The 15,377-nt window shown below is 40.7% G+C and overlaps 1 protein-coding gene across 3 annotated transcripts in view; it reads left to right on the top strand.

Moving 5' to 3' along the window:
- Positions 1-13,985, top strand: part of TAF4 (TATA-box binding protein associated factor 4) — a 97,418-nt gene extending 83,433 nt beyond the window's left edge. For all 3 annotated transcript variants that reach the window (XM_032218108.1, XM_032218107.1, XM_032218105.1), the window contains exon 16: positions 12,544-13,985. In XM_032218108.1, coding sequence (XP_032073999.1) covers positions 12,544-12,711 — 168 coding nt within the window. In that variant the 3' untranslated portion in view covers positions 12,712-13,985. The remainder of the gene's footprint in view (positions 1-12,543) is intronic.
- Positions 13,986-15,377: the final 1,392 nt, after the last annotated feature.

Raw genomic sequence — 15,377 nt, 5'->3', positions numbered from 1 at the left:
ATTACATAGATCAATTGCTGTGCCAGCAGAAACACCTACCTATCTACTGTATTTCTCTCTATCTCTATATCTATTTCTCTCTCTCTATCCCTCTACCTATCTACACACACACACACACACACACACACACTCCCTACCTATCTACTGTATGTCTCTTTCTCTGTATTTCTTTATCTACCTACCTAACTACTCTCTCCCCCACCTATCTACTGTATTTCTCTCTCTCTCTCTTTCTCTCTATCCCTCTACCTACCTACCTAACTACACACACTCTCTCTATTTCTCTCTCTCCCTCTCTATCCCTCTATCTACCTACCTACTTTTTTTTAAAAAATTGCCTCTTCAAACCTTGGTGCGTCTTATACTCCGGTGCGTCTTATACTCCGAAAAATACAGTATTTTATTCACTTCCTCACTTTCTGAAAAAAACACCACAATATACTCTTTTTCATATTGATCACTCACTTCTGCACTTCATCTTCATATATAGTACTGAATTGTTCTGAACCCTGTGTCTTCCATTGTCATTGTGTTTCTTTTGTCTCTTGGCATCTACTGTCCCAAAGGTAGTTTTTCAGGAGGCAACTGGACTTCCTTTTTTTTTCTTTGAAGACGTTTTGCTTCTCATCCCCACTGTCCTGCCAGAGCTGAAGATGAGAAGCGAAATGTCTTCAAAAGAAAAAACAAGAAAGTTCAGTTGCCTCCCGAGAAACCACCTTTGGGACAGCCATGACCTGGATGACTGAGAACATCTACAGACTTGGCATATATGGCTGTCACATGTACCAAAGTGGCAGAATCATTTCTTTCATGTAAAATACCCACTGACCTTATAACAGAGTAACAGTTGGCTAGGACCTTGGAGGTCTTCTAGTCCAACCCCTTGCTCAGGTAGAAAACCCTATATCGTTTCGGACAAATGGTTGTCCAGTCTCTTCTTAAAAATCTCAATTGTTGGAGCATTTACAGTTTCTGGAAGGAAGTCATTCCACTGGTTAATTGTCCTAACTGTCAGGAAATTTCTCCTTAGTTCTAAGTTGCTTCTCTCCTTGATTAATTTCCATTCATTGCCTTCAGGTGCTTTGCAAAATAGTTTATTCCCTTTTCTTCTCTTCTATGTGGCAGCCCCTCAAATATTGGAACACTGCTGTCATGTCAGCCCTGGTCCTCCTTTTCATGAAACTAGACATACTGTTAGGTAAGCTCCCCATTGGGAGAGCAAGTACATTCAGCGAAGCGTTGTGAGAGTTGTATTGGAGAACACACAAACCAGCCTACAGAGACACTGCAGTTTAAATAGACTTTTACTTTTGTGGAAATAGAGGTATCAGAGTCCATCAAACAGTCCAAGTCATACACAGATAAGACAGTCAGTCATCAATGTCTTTCAATTAAGGGATAATCGAAATAACATAGTCCGGTATCATATAATCAGTTCAGTACTCAAAGTTTGCTAACAGTTGCAAAACTTACAATAACTCACGGCACTTTCTAACAGCCAGCTTCCAAAAAACTCAGATCAGATCAGCCCAGCACCTAACAGAGAGCTAACAGTCATTCTAGCTCCCTCTTATGGCCAATTGAGGAAAACAGCAGCGAATCACATTTTACAGTATGACTTAAAGAAACAGGTACAACATTGTTACATGGTTTATATATTGCCAACCCAATTCCTGCAACCATTCTTCATATGTTTTAGTCTGCATATGGTCCCCCCCATATCATCTTTGTTGCTCTTCCCTGCACTCAACATTTTTTTCATATCATGGCAACCAAAAAATATGCTATCCACTGTCTCTCTGCCAGCATCTGCCAACATTTTAAAAAGTTATTTTTCCATCTTTTCCCATGGTTCACCACCATGATCTGTGGTTGCAAAGTGGTTAGAATGCAGAGCTGCAGCCTAATTCTTCTGACTGCCAGCTGCCAGCAGTTTGATTCTCACCAGCTCAAGGTTGACTCACCTTCCATTCTTCCGAGGTTGGTAAAATGAGAATCCAAATTGTTGGGGGCAATAGGCTGACTCTGTATACCGCTTAGAGAGGGCTGTAAAGCACTGTGAAACAGTATATGTCTAAGTACTAATGCTTATTGCTATTTTTAATAAATATTCTAAATAGGTACACAAATTCATGTATTTAATCTAACATTTTTGTATAACTTGCAGTGATTATTTCCTTGTTTCCTATCAAACAAAATTTCTTTGATTTTGATCTGTTGGTTTCAGTTTTTTTAGTTGAAGGCATGATTGATTAATATATTAAATTTTGATGCTGCCCATTATAGCCATTGGTATAGTTTCTTAAGAAATCCAGGATTCCAGCATTACACAATCACTCCCCCAGTGTTCTACTATTTCTACTTAGTCTACCTCTTCTCTGAAACACTCTTTTTCCCATTAGTGCAACTCTACACACTTTGGTTGCGTTTTGTAATGTGATCCTTTGATTCCAGCAACATGTTCGTGCTCGGTTCATTCTGTTGGCTGATTAGTTCATTTTCTTTCACGCTGGGTTTCTATTTTCTCTTCCTACACCCGTTCTACTTTTTACTTTAGTGTATTTAATTGATTGTACTAAACTAAAAAGCCAATCTCAGATTTTGGTCCTTTCCCCCCCACTCATTAGTTTAGTGATAATTACTCCTTTTGCATTCCAAATTGCAGGCTTCCATGCGGCATAATTCTCCCCTGATGAGCACATTGATATAGATCTCTGCCACCCATCATGGCTCTGGCCAATGAAAGCTTTCCCATAACATTTTTCAGGAGAGAAGATGTACAGGTAGTCCTCGACTTACAGTCGTTCATTTAGTGACTGTTCAAAGTTCATTTAAGGACCTCTGGCTGTTTTTCCACACTTGCGACCATTGCAGCATCCCCATAGTAATCAAAATTTGGATGCTTGATAACTGGCTCAGATTTACAGGTGAAACTCAAAAAATTAGAATATCGTGTAAAAGTTCATTTCTTTCCGTAATGCAACTTAAAAGGTGAAACTAATATATGAGATAAGACGCATTACATGCAAAGCAAGATAGTTCAAGCCGTGATTTGTCATAATTGTGATGATTATGGCGTACAGCTCATGAAAACCCCAAATCCACAATCTCAGAAAATTAGAATATTACATGCAATCAATAAAACAAGGATTGTACATAGAACCATATCGGACCTCTGAAAAGTATAAGCATGCATATGTACTCGGTACTTGGAGGCAATTACTGCCTCAATGCGGCGTGGCATGGAAGCATGGAAGCCAAGGTGGCGCAGTGGTTAAATGCAGCACTGCAGGCTACTGCTAGATCAGCAGTTCAGCGGTTCAAATCTCACCGGCTCAGGGTTGACTCAGCCTTCCATCCTTCCGAGGTGGGTAAAATGAGGACCCAGATTGTTGGGGGCAATATGCTGACTCTCTGTAAACCGCTTAGAGAGGCCTGAAAGGCCTATGAAGCGGTATATAAGTCTACTGCTATTGCTATTGCTATTGCTATCAGCCTGTGACACTGCTGAGGTGTTATGGAAGACCAGGATGCTTCAGTAGCGGCCTTCAGCTCTTCTGCATTGTTCGGTCTCATGTCTCTCATATTTCTCTTGGCAATGCCCCATAGATTCTCTATGGGGTTCAGGTCAGGTGAGTTTGCTGGCCAGTCAAGCACAGCAATCCCACGGTCATTGAACCAGGTTTTGGTGCTTTTGGCAGTGTGGGCAGCTGGAAAATGAAGACAGCATCCCCATAAATCTCTCTTCTGCAGAAGGAAGCATGAAGTGCTCCAAAATCTCCTGGTAGACGGCTGCGTTGACCCTGTCTTAAAGAAGCACAGTGGTCCAAAGTCCTGTTGCTCCTTGGTCCAAAGTCGTCTTTTCTGATGAGAGCAACTTTTGCCAAAAGCACCAAAAACTAGTTCAATGACCGTGGGATTACTGTGCTTGATTGGCCTCTCCACTCTTCCTCCATACTTTCCAAATGAGATGCAAAAGTTTGCATTACGGAAAGAAATGAACTTTTGCACGATATTCTAATTTTTCGAGCTTCACCCGTATGATTGTTCCCAGGGTCCTGTGATCCGATCCCCCTTTTGTGACTTTCTGACAAGCAAAGTCGATGGGGAAGCCGGATTCTCTTAACAACTGTGTTACTAACTTAACAACTGCAGTGATTCGCTTAGCAACCGTGGCAAGAAAAGTTATAAAATGGGGACAAAATTCATTTAACAAATGTTTCACTTAGCAACAGAAATGTTGGCCTCAGTTGTGATCGTACTTGAGGAATCTTTACATGAGGCTCATGTAAGAAACAAAAATAGAGATAAAAATTTTCTAAAAAAATCTGCCTGCCAAGCACTATGCTGGTGAAAATTAGCCGATAATTGAAGACAGGCTAAGAAAGATTTTTTTTTTTTTAAGGCAGTAAGGTGAGGTAATTTAAAGCACAAGGTTTTTTCCCCCAGAATCCTCCTGAAACAGGTTTAGAGCGAAGTAAGCCACATTCAGGTGTTCTCTGCTCCGTTCAGATGCTCCGGATAAAACTCAGTCCTGCTAACATCCCTCAGAGGCTACTAGGCAGATAGTGGCTTTCTCAGTGTGATTGTTGTCTGCAGGAGGTAAATCTTGGCATGAGGGAGATAACTTCAGGCAAAGGATGACTGAACAGGATTTTAAAGTTATTCCTTCCTCCTTGGAGTCAGTTCAAGGAAAAAAAGGAGCTGGAATTATATGAATTCTAATCCAGTGTTAGAAGCAAGGAAGCTAAGATGGCACCTCTAACATGGATCAAAGAAACGTTGATAGAAACATGGATTTAGAAGGGCAAAAGAATGGATGGCGAAGAATAATTACTAACTGCAAGAGTTATGTTCTCGGAGAAGACCAAGCTACAATAGAAGTGAATGCAGGTAGTCCCTTGACTTATCACCATAAATGAGCCCAAATGGTTGAAAGTACCTGTAGTTCTGTCTTTTCCTGATCATCCATCCTTTTGCCACGCTTACTGAGCAGTTGGTATAGTGATTTTTGATCTTCTGAACAAATCTAGCTCTTTTTTAAAAAAAGCAAAGGTTCTTAGCATCTTTTGCTAAAGTCATCTTGAATTATTAGCTTTTCTGTTAACACATCTCTGCACAAGAAATCCAGCCATATGCAATTCTCTCTTTGTTATCCATTTCTTCCTTACACATATTCTTTGCGATTGCCACTAAGGATATTGACTTCTTCTGTGTGTCTACCTTTTTCTTTATTAGAAAGGTTTGCAGTTTTGGAAATTCCCACCAATATTTAATTCATTCCATTAGTTTTCCCTGACATGGCATCCTACTAATTCTTACTCTGGGTTTATTAAAATCTTTTTTTTTTTTAAAGGCTTATTATATTTTCTTGTGAAATCCAGAATTCCAGCATGATGCAGTCACTTCCTTGGTATTCCTACTACTCCCACTTAGTGTCTGTGGAGATTCTCAGTCATCCAGGTCATGGTTGCCTCAAAGGTGGTTTTTCAAGAGGTGACTGGACTTTCTTTGTTTTTCCTTAAAGACGTTTCGCTTCTCATCCAAGAAGCTTCTTCTGTTTCAAACAGTCCAGTCGCCCCTTCAAAAAGCACCTTTGGCACATCCACTTAATCTAGTAAGGCCTCTTTGTGGTTAAAACTAAGTTAGGATAATTGATCCCCTTCTGTCTTCTACTTTAAGAAGGAAAAAGTGGTAATGAAGACAAGTTATGAATGTCATAGGAGGACATATTTGTTAGGGTTTGTGTTCTGACCCCCCTTGTCCTACACCAAAGCACACTGAGACAAAGATACTTCAAGGATTTATTAACACACAGACTAGACCTTGGCAGCAATCCAGCACAGAAGTGACCTTGGCAACAATCCAGCCTGCCAAGAGAGCCACGATAGCTTCTCCAGCTCTAGGAAATACGTTGACTCCTGCGACGAGCGTGTGGAAAGCCATTCCTTTTATAGTCTTGAGAGGAGCCTAATTACCACCAGCTGAGTTCAATTATGTCCTGTAGTTGCGTAACTGAACTTTATACCTATTAGCCCTCGGTTGCCGGGCATCCAGGACCAACTCCCTTGTCTTATCCCCACTGCTCCAATGCATGATGTCAGGATCACACTCCCTTGTCTCCTCCCCACTACTTCAAGGCTTGACTCCCTTTGGCTCTCACCATTGCTCCAAGCCTCAGGCGCCTCCTGTTGGCCCACCCAGCCTCTCTGCGCCCTGCTCGGAGTCGGAACCCTGTCCAGGGTCCTCCACATCTTCCTGAGCTGACTCATAGGGCCCCTCGCTGTCGGAGTCTGGTGGCAGCTCCAACGGCTCCTGCTGGGCCACAACAGGGACTGGACTTTCTTTGTTTTTCCTTAAAGACGTTTCGCTTCTCATCCAAGAAGCTTCTTCTGTTTCAAACAGTCCAGTCGCCCCTTCAAAAAGCACCTTTGGCACATCCACTTAATCTAGTAAGGCCTCTTTGTGGTTAAAACTAAGTTAGGATAATTGATCCCCTTCTGTCTTCTACTTTAAGAAGGAAAAAGTGGTAATGAAGACAAGTTATGAATGTCATAGGAGGACATATTTGTTAGGGTTTGTGTTCCACCAGCTGAGTTCAATTATGTCCTGTAGTTGCGTAACTGAACTTTATACCTATTAGCCCTCGGTTGCCGGGCATCCAGGACCAACTCCCTTGTCTTATCCCCACTGCTCCAATGCATGATGTCAGGATCACACTCCCTTGTCTCCTCCCCACTACTTCAAGGCTTGACTCCCTTTGGCTCTCACCATTGCTCCAAGCCTCAGGCGCCTCCTGTTGGCCCACCCAGCCTCTCTGCGCCCTGCTCGGAGTCGGAACCCTGTCCAGGGTCCTCCACATCTTCCTGAGCTGACTCATAGGGCCCCTCGCTGTCGGAGTCTGGTGGCAGCTCCAACGGCTCCTGCTGGGCCACAACAGGTTTGTATCCCAATATATGTTGGGTTAACTAGAGTTTCCCCTCATTCTAATAAAATAGAATATTGTAGCAGGGTTGAACTATGGAGTCCTTGATGCTCCCTGTGCTTGCAGATGTTTCATTACCCAACTAGGTAACATAATCAGTGCGAGCAAGTGTGGGGTTTGCTTTCTGTTTATATACAGCAGCTTGCATTGCTAGTTTTGGTAGGGATGTGGCTTTCTTCTTGGTAGCTCCTTAATTAGGGTACTGTTTTCTGCTTCATTGTAAATAGGTAAACGGAGAGTGAGTCCTAATACTGATATTACTTAGTTGAGCTAAACAACTAAGCTCAGAGAGCACCAAGGACTCCACAGTTTCCCATCTTTGTTGTTTCATACCATTTTGAAAGATATGTAGATTACTTTTAAGAAAGCCATCCTCCCCTCTTGGTTGGATGGTCGATGGCGAAAGCAATAGTGGTTTACAGACTGCTTTTCATTTCATCTTGCCCTTATTTTAAACAGATCGCCTCAATGGCATCACCCACTTCACTCTCACTTGGATTTCTGCAGAGATATGTTTAGTCTTAAAAAGGCAGTGTTATCCTGCCTCGATTTTTATTGCTTGTGTTCATTTTGAACATGCTGTAGCTTTCACTTCTATTCCAGATAAGAGAAATAGCCCACCAGTTCTCAGTTTCACTAATCTAGGGGCGGGGAACTATGATCCCTTTATGACTTTTGGACTTCAACTCTCAGAATTCCTGAGCCAGCATGGGAGTTGAAGTCCACAAGTCATACAGGGGCCATAGTTCCCCACCTCTGTATTAATCAGTCCTAGTTTTTCAAACTTGTCCCTCCTGATTTTAGAATAGAATAGAATAACAGAGTTGGAAGGGACCTTGAAGGTCTTCTAGTCGAACCCCCTGCTTAGGCAGGAAACCCTACACCATTTCAGACAAATGGTTGTCCAATCTTTTCTTTAAAACTTCCAATGTTGGAGCATTCACAACATCTGGAGGCAGGTTGTTCCATTGATTAATTGTTCTAAGTGTCAGGAAATTTCTCTTAGTTCTAAGTTGCTTCTCTCCTTGATTAATTTCCACCCATTGCTTCAGAGAGGAACCAGCCCCACTGTATATCAAGGGTGTGTGTGGAGAGGGTTTCCTCTTTTAAATTCTTGGGAGTGCTTATTAGTCAAGATCTCACCTGGAAAAACAACACGTCCCTGGTGATTGAAAAGGCCCAACTGAGACTTCATTTCCTTAGAGTCCTGCGGAAAAATCAGGTGGAACAACGGCTGATGACCTCTTTCTATCGGTCCACCATAGAAAGTGTCCACACATATTGCATTATAGTACGGTATGCTGGTTTAACAGCTGCAGACAGGAAGGCACTACAGAGAGTGATCAATTTGGCACAAGAAACCATTGGTTGCCCTCTTAACACCACTGGATGACATCGCCAGGTCTCGCTGCTTTAGCAGAGTAAGGAAGATACTCAGAGATGATTCACACCCTGATCAGTCTCTTTGCACTTCTACCATCAGGCAGAAGACATCAAAGTATAGCCAGCCGAACAAAAAGGTTTAAAAATAGTTTCCATCCTTGGGCTGTCAGACTTTTAAATACAACCACAATCACTCCATGCACACGTGGAAATGTATGATTGGTTTTTTCTTTTTCTTTCTTTTTTCATTTCCATTATAATTTTGCACCAGTGAGGCTAAAACCAATTTCTTTGTATTTATTTTGTACAATGACAATAAAGACTATACTATACTTGCCCTGCCCTCAGGTGCCTTGGAGAACAGTTTGACTCCCTCTTCTTTGTGGCAACCCCTGAGATATTGGAAGGCTGCTATTGTATCTCCCCTAGTCCTTCTTTTCATTCAACTAGACATACCCAGTTCCTGCAACTGTTCTTCATAATCCTCTTTGTTGCTCTTCTCTGCACTCTTTCTAGAGTCTCCACATCTTTTCTACATCATGGCGACCAAAACTGGATGCAGTATTCCAAGTGTGGCCTTACCATTTTTACTGGATATTTTAAGAGGAGTAATATTTGCACAATGTGTAAACTATCAAAAGTTTTTTACTTCTAAATATCTTTAACTCTGGCACTTTTTTAAAAGTCAAAATAGAAATTAATTTTCTGGTCTTTATCTGCCACCTGCTGGTTACAGTTATTTACTGTTGTCCATATATTTTCATAGGAATGAAGAAACTCTGTCATACTCTTGTTTATTTTATCTTAATAAGTCACTCCTATCCTTGAGGAATTTGTTGTTGTTGTTTCTTTTGCATTGATGCGGTGACAAAAGTTTAATTGGGCAATTTCTGAATTGTTGAAAATCTGGTTCAAGAAGAGCCAATGTCTCAGCAGAGTTAAATAAAAAAATGTAGTCTAAACTGACTTGATTAGGATTTAAAGTTAGGACTTCTATATCTATGACATTATTATACAAACCCCACTTTCCCTTAATCTGTGAGTTTAATTATACAGAAGGTTAATATACAAAGGCACTTTTAAGGTGTCTGTGATACAAACTTTAGGAACTGTATCACACTAGAATATGCAGAGTATTGTTCTTTCTATACTTTCTGTGTTTTAATAAAATACTATATGGAGATGTAATAAAATATATATGGAGATGTATGAATGCTCAGCAGAATCAGAACATGCCACAGTGACACATTGCATTTTAGTATTCGGAGATTAGTAAAGATGGAATGGAATGGAAAAATTTATTTATAGGCCGCCCTTTTTCCTGGGGGGACTCAGGGCGGCTTACAACTCATAGGGAAAGGGGATACAAACAATAACACATAAGCACAATACATAATTAAAAAGAACACAACATTCATACCATTCGGGTGGGGATGGATTACAATCTTTAGCCGCAGGCCTGACGGGATAGCCAGATTTTAAGGGCTGCGTGGAAGGTCTGGAGGGTGGTGAGGGTACGAATCTCCACGGGAGATCGTTCCAAAGGGTCGGAGCTACAATGATGTTTTTTAAAGTAATGTAATTTTAGAAGACTATACAGGTAATCCTTGACTTACAACCGTTTGTTTAGTGACTATTTGAAGTTACAACATCACTGAAAAAAAATGACCTATGACCGGTTTTCGTACTTACAACCATAGCAACATTCCCATGTGATCATGTGATCAAAATTCAGGCACTTGGCAACTTGTCAACGTTTACCATGGTTACAATGTCCTGAAGTCACCATTTCTAACGTCCCAGCTGACTTCCAGCAAGCAAAGACTACGTGGGAAGCCAAATTTGCTTGAGGACTGTATGATTCACTTAGCAACTGCAGCAGTTCACTTAATAACTGTGCCCAAAAGGTCATAAAATGAGGCACAACTCACTTGTCGGTGGAGATTCTCAGTCATCCAGGTCATGGTTGTCCCAAAGGTGTTTTTTTCAATGGACAACTGCCTCATGTACATGTGTTGTTTCTCTGTGTCATAATATGTGTGGGTATATGCATAATTTTGTACTTATTTGTTTATTTATTTATTTAGTCATGTTTATGTAGTATATATTGGAGGTGGTAAAATTTCATTTTAATGCATGCCAATTAGGATACATTTAAAGTGGCAATAAAATTTTTCTAAAGCTCTAAGAAGTTCTCACTTAGCAACCAAACCTTTTGGCTGAATTGTGGTCGTAAGTCAAGGACCACCTGTACTATGCAGATATTTTTTTTAAAAGAACACCATACCATGAAAATGAAATAGAAGTAGATTCAATCCAGATGGTCTAGAGCAGGGCTGTCAAACTCAGAGCCTGCGGGCTGGATGCGCCACGCGCTGGCCACGCCCATGCCTGGTTTAGCGAAGGGGGGGGAAGTCCCAATATGTCACGTGACGTCATCGTGACGATGCGAGTCCCCTAATCAAAGTAAACAGGCAGTAAAAAAAAATCACGGTGCTTAAAAACATCCCCTAGGAGGCAAATCCAGAATATTTGGGATACTTATAGGCTGAAAGGTAACAGAGGAATTACATAATCAAGGTGTTTTAAATCATAGATGGCTTGTCGTTCTGTGGGTGAGATGAGCTGTCTCTAAATTTGGTAAATAAATAAATAAGATGCACTGGGAAGATATTTTTCCTCTGTTAGAAGATCCAAGTTCAGGGGTTATTCAATATTAAAAGAAGGGAATTATTCATGCAGCACACAATTGTGCTGGCCTGCACAATTAGTGAGGACTTCCGACTTGTAGGGCAAAAAGGAGATGGGATAAACTCACAGTGTTCAACTCTACCAAGGGCTATTGATCCCAAAGATTCAGAGTGACTCTGGGTTGGGGGCAGAATGCCTTTAAATGCCCCTTGCAGGGCAACAAGAATAGAAAAAGGGCGGGTTTCCATCTTCATTTGGGACCTCAAGTAACCCTCAAATTACGACCACAATTGAGCCCAAAATTTCCATTGCTAAGCGAGACAGTTCTTAAGTTGGTTTTGTCCCATTTTATGAACTTCCTTGCCACAGTGGTTAAGTGAATCACCGCAGTTGATAGGTTCATAACACGGTTGTTAAGTGAATCTGGCTTTTCAGAAGGTCACCAAAAGGGATCCCATGACCCAGGGACACTCCCGTCAGGGTTCCAAGTAAGATACCTGTAGCAAACAAAACTCTGAGGCAAGTAGATTCCTAAAATAATAAGTTTATTGGACATGTCATATAGGCACAGGCTGGTGAAAACTGACTCTGATTATCCCTGAGGTTTTCACCTAATTAAAAGTAAAGGTTTTTCACTTTTCAAAACAGTCAGTCACATGGTCCAATCAGGATATTGTCTGGTTGCTAGGTGACTCCAGTCCCCTCCTTCCGAGCACCTGCAGGAATGTCCTTGGTTTCCAAGAGAAAGTATTATGTTTTGACTACAACATTCCACCTATCTCTGTTCCCCCTCCCTGTCCCTCTTCTCTAGTGTTAGCACTGAAGTCTCAAAATGGCCTCAGTCAGGCCAGTTTCAGGGTTGACAACTCCAACTATCACAAATATGAGTCAGATGTCATAAGTCTGAAACAAAATGGCCATCAGTCACTTTTTTCAGTGCCATTGTAACTTTGAACAGTCCGTAAGTGAACTGTTTCAAATCGAGGACTACCTGAAGTCAACTTTGAAAAGGGGATTCTGCTTGAAGGATTAAAAAAACAAACATCTTTTTTGTCAGAGTTTGTTGCAGAAAATCAAATCCAGGAAACACACACAGGTAACCGATTCAGCAGGATTCATTAATGTCTCTTTATATACAATATAATACACAAGTAAATATACAATACCGACAGGTGGTTCTTCCAACATGGTAGAGAGGAGAGATTGTAAGTAGTTTTAGTTCAGCAGAAAGACTAGTTTCTGTTTCCTTTTGCACAGACTTGAGAGCTACCAAGGTAAGCCACGCCCAGGCTCCGAGCCGTCTGGCATGGCTCTCAGTCACCAAATAGTTCTCATTGGCTTACCCAGTTGCCGTGCCTATACATTGGCTGACCCTGTTACCGTGTCCTATTCCAGCCAGTCCCCAATGGCTGGCCTGTTGTTATGTCCTATTCCAGTCCATGAATATTCTGACACTTTTCTCTCTCTCTTTCTTTCCCCCCCAGGGATCCAGTCCGAGTGTAGCAGTACCAGGATGCTCCGGAATCGGGACAACCAGACAGTTTACACGGCAAAGGATAACGCGGGTGAACCTCAGGGACCTAATATTTTGTTTAGAAAACGAGCGAGAGACGAGCCATTCACTATTGCTCTATAAAGCATTCCTTAAATAGAAGTGGAGAAGATCAAGGTATTTTTTGGCAAAAAAAAAAAAAAAGAAGAAGACCCTGGGGATACTTTTTATATATATTTGCAGATTACGCCTTTTTTGTAACAAGCCTATGGGATATTGTTCTAAATCCAAATCAGAACACCCCTCCCATCAACAGCCACCGCCCTGAGACAGCCAGCTCTTGGCAAGGAGCCGTTTTCTATTCCCATTGATCATTAATCCTTTGATGTGTATGTGAGAGACCCCTTTCTTTGACAGTCAGGAGACGTGGAAAGGCCTAAAGGAGACAATATGCGGACAGTTGAAAGTTTAACTCATCTCTTTGAGTGGCCTTCTTCTCAAACAAGCCATATTATAGAGACTGAGGGAACCATTAGCAAATAACCAGCTACTCTGTATCAGACGATCCTGTAGCAATTCAACATTCATTGTGCATTTTTATTTCAATTGTACTTTAACTCAAATCATCTAGGTATATAATATATACACATACACACACACACATTTATATATATGCCTACAGCAGGTGACCTCATTTTACGTTAGCTTTTTAAAAGAAGTCAGTTAGTGAAATAAATTGATTTTAATAAATATTTATCTTTTCCTTGCTGCCCAAAATGGTTCAGATTCTACACAGACATTTAATTTTTAAGCGTAACCTCCAATTCTTTTTTAATCTCGTTATTTTGTTTTTTGCTTATTAGAGGCACCCCCCCCACCCAAAACTCCGAAGACTCACAAGGAAGAGTTCCTTCTGAATGTTTTATCAGCATCTGTAAAAAAAAAAAAAAAAATTAAAAAAGGAAAAAAAGAAATGCATTTATTTGCTATAGTTTGTAAAGCTGTAAAGTTTAAAACAAAAAAAGAAAAAAGGAGAAAAAAAAAGAAAAATACCTTTTCAGCATAAATATATTTTACTTGCACTGTGTTTTTTAGCGAAAGTGAAAGCTTAGATTAAATAAATAAAAAATCAGAGTTGAGAGGAATCATCAAAAAAAAAAAAGGCAGTTTTTCTCAGTGTGAAATCAAGTGTTGAAAAAAATGGTTGGTGTATTTTGTCAGTAATTGTACATAATTTTTGGCACATAACATTAAAAAAAATGGCTATGTAAACTATAATTATTTTGCTAAAAGACTGTATGCAAAGCTTATGGGCTTACTTTAAAGATGTCCAGAGCAAAATTCCCCTGTTTCTACCTATTTTTTTATTACAAATATACTAATTGGTTCTTTATATTTTCAGAGGTTATTGTATTAAATTGTCTATTGATAGTACTTTTATGACTGTAAATATGTCGGTTTCCTTTGTGTGAACTCTCATGTTAGATTTTCAAGGGCAGAGGCGACTGGGAACTTTTCTTGTGCAAATCCTATTGGAATGAAGGTTTGCTGTGCACGAACTGGCATTGATTTGAACAGAGCCTTGTGCAAGGAGAGTTTCCAGTGCATTTGAACCTTTTATTCTTTTTTTTGTGTGCGTGCATGTGCGTGCGTGTGTGTGTGCGTGTGTGTGCGTGTGTGTAAAAACTGAATGCTGATCAGTATTTTTATCAACATCCAACAAACTGTTACACCTTTTTATTTGTCTTTTAGGGAAAAAAGAGAGAGAGAGAAATCCTGTCTTTCCATTTTTTTTATGTAAATTTTGCACAGTCCCTTGTTCATATGTAAATATTTTACTTTCGAAAATGAAGTTTTTAATTGCTATTGTTTTATATAGGATTGAAAGAAAATTAACTCCTTTATTAAAAACAAATTTATCTGTATCTGACTATGTATTTTTGATCTATAAACTATTTTTTTACGTCTCGGGGTTTATTTAAACCCTACCTTTTTATTTTGGTGGCATCACTGCACAATCGGACTTCTAGAACAGTGTTTCTCAACCTTGGCTACTTGAAGATGTCTGGACTTCAACTTCCAGAATTCCCCAGCCAGCGAATGCTGGCTGGGGAATTCTGGGAGTTGAAGTCCAGACATCTTCAAGTTGCCAAGGTTGAGAAACACTGTTCTAGAAGAACACTACTACTTTTTTTTTAAGCAATATATAACAACAACTTGAGAGCTCCGTGCCTAAATACAAACGCAAACTGCACTGAGGAAACACCTGCACAGGGGATAAATTTTACCAGTTGTGTAAACCTTTCAGCATGTACTTCACCCAGTTCTTTTTGCATCTGTGCTTCAGTCAGCATGACTTAGTGGTTAGAATGTGGTTGACGCACCAAGTGATTGCTGTTAAGTTTTCAAAGCCCTTGGACATTGCCAATATTCCATAATATGTTGACAGTCTGTAGAAATTTGGACAGAATCAAAGTGTGGGAGAATGGGGTACCCAAGAAATACGTAGGTTAGAGCCAGGGGTGGGATTCTACCGGTTTGGACGAACCGGTAGCTCTGGCGATCAGCTGGGAGCGAACCAGTTCACTCCGACGATCAGCTGCCCCCCCCCCCCCACGCCCCTGCATTTTATTGACCTATATCCTCTCAGCTGAATTGCGCGGCAGAGCGGATTGCTGCGCCTCAGCTGTTTTCCTCTCCAGCAGTAATGCAGAAGGTAAGTTTTCTCAAAAGTATGTACACATGCGTGCAAAGCACACAAACACCGAACCAGTTGTTAAACAAGTAGGATCCCACCACTGGTTACAGCGCTAGGCTTATTTCACA

This window comes from Thamnophis elegans, chromosome 5, assembly GCF_009769535.1.
Source record: "Thamnophis elegans isolate rThaEle1 chromosome 5, rThaEle1.pri, whole genome shotgun sequence".
NCBI lineage: Eukaryota > Metazoa > Chordata > Lepidosauria > Squamata > Colubridae > Thamnophis > Thamnophis elegans.
The sequence above is the reverse complement of the archived record's forward strand: the minus strand, read 5'-3'. Positions and strand labels throughout refer to the sequence as shown.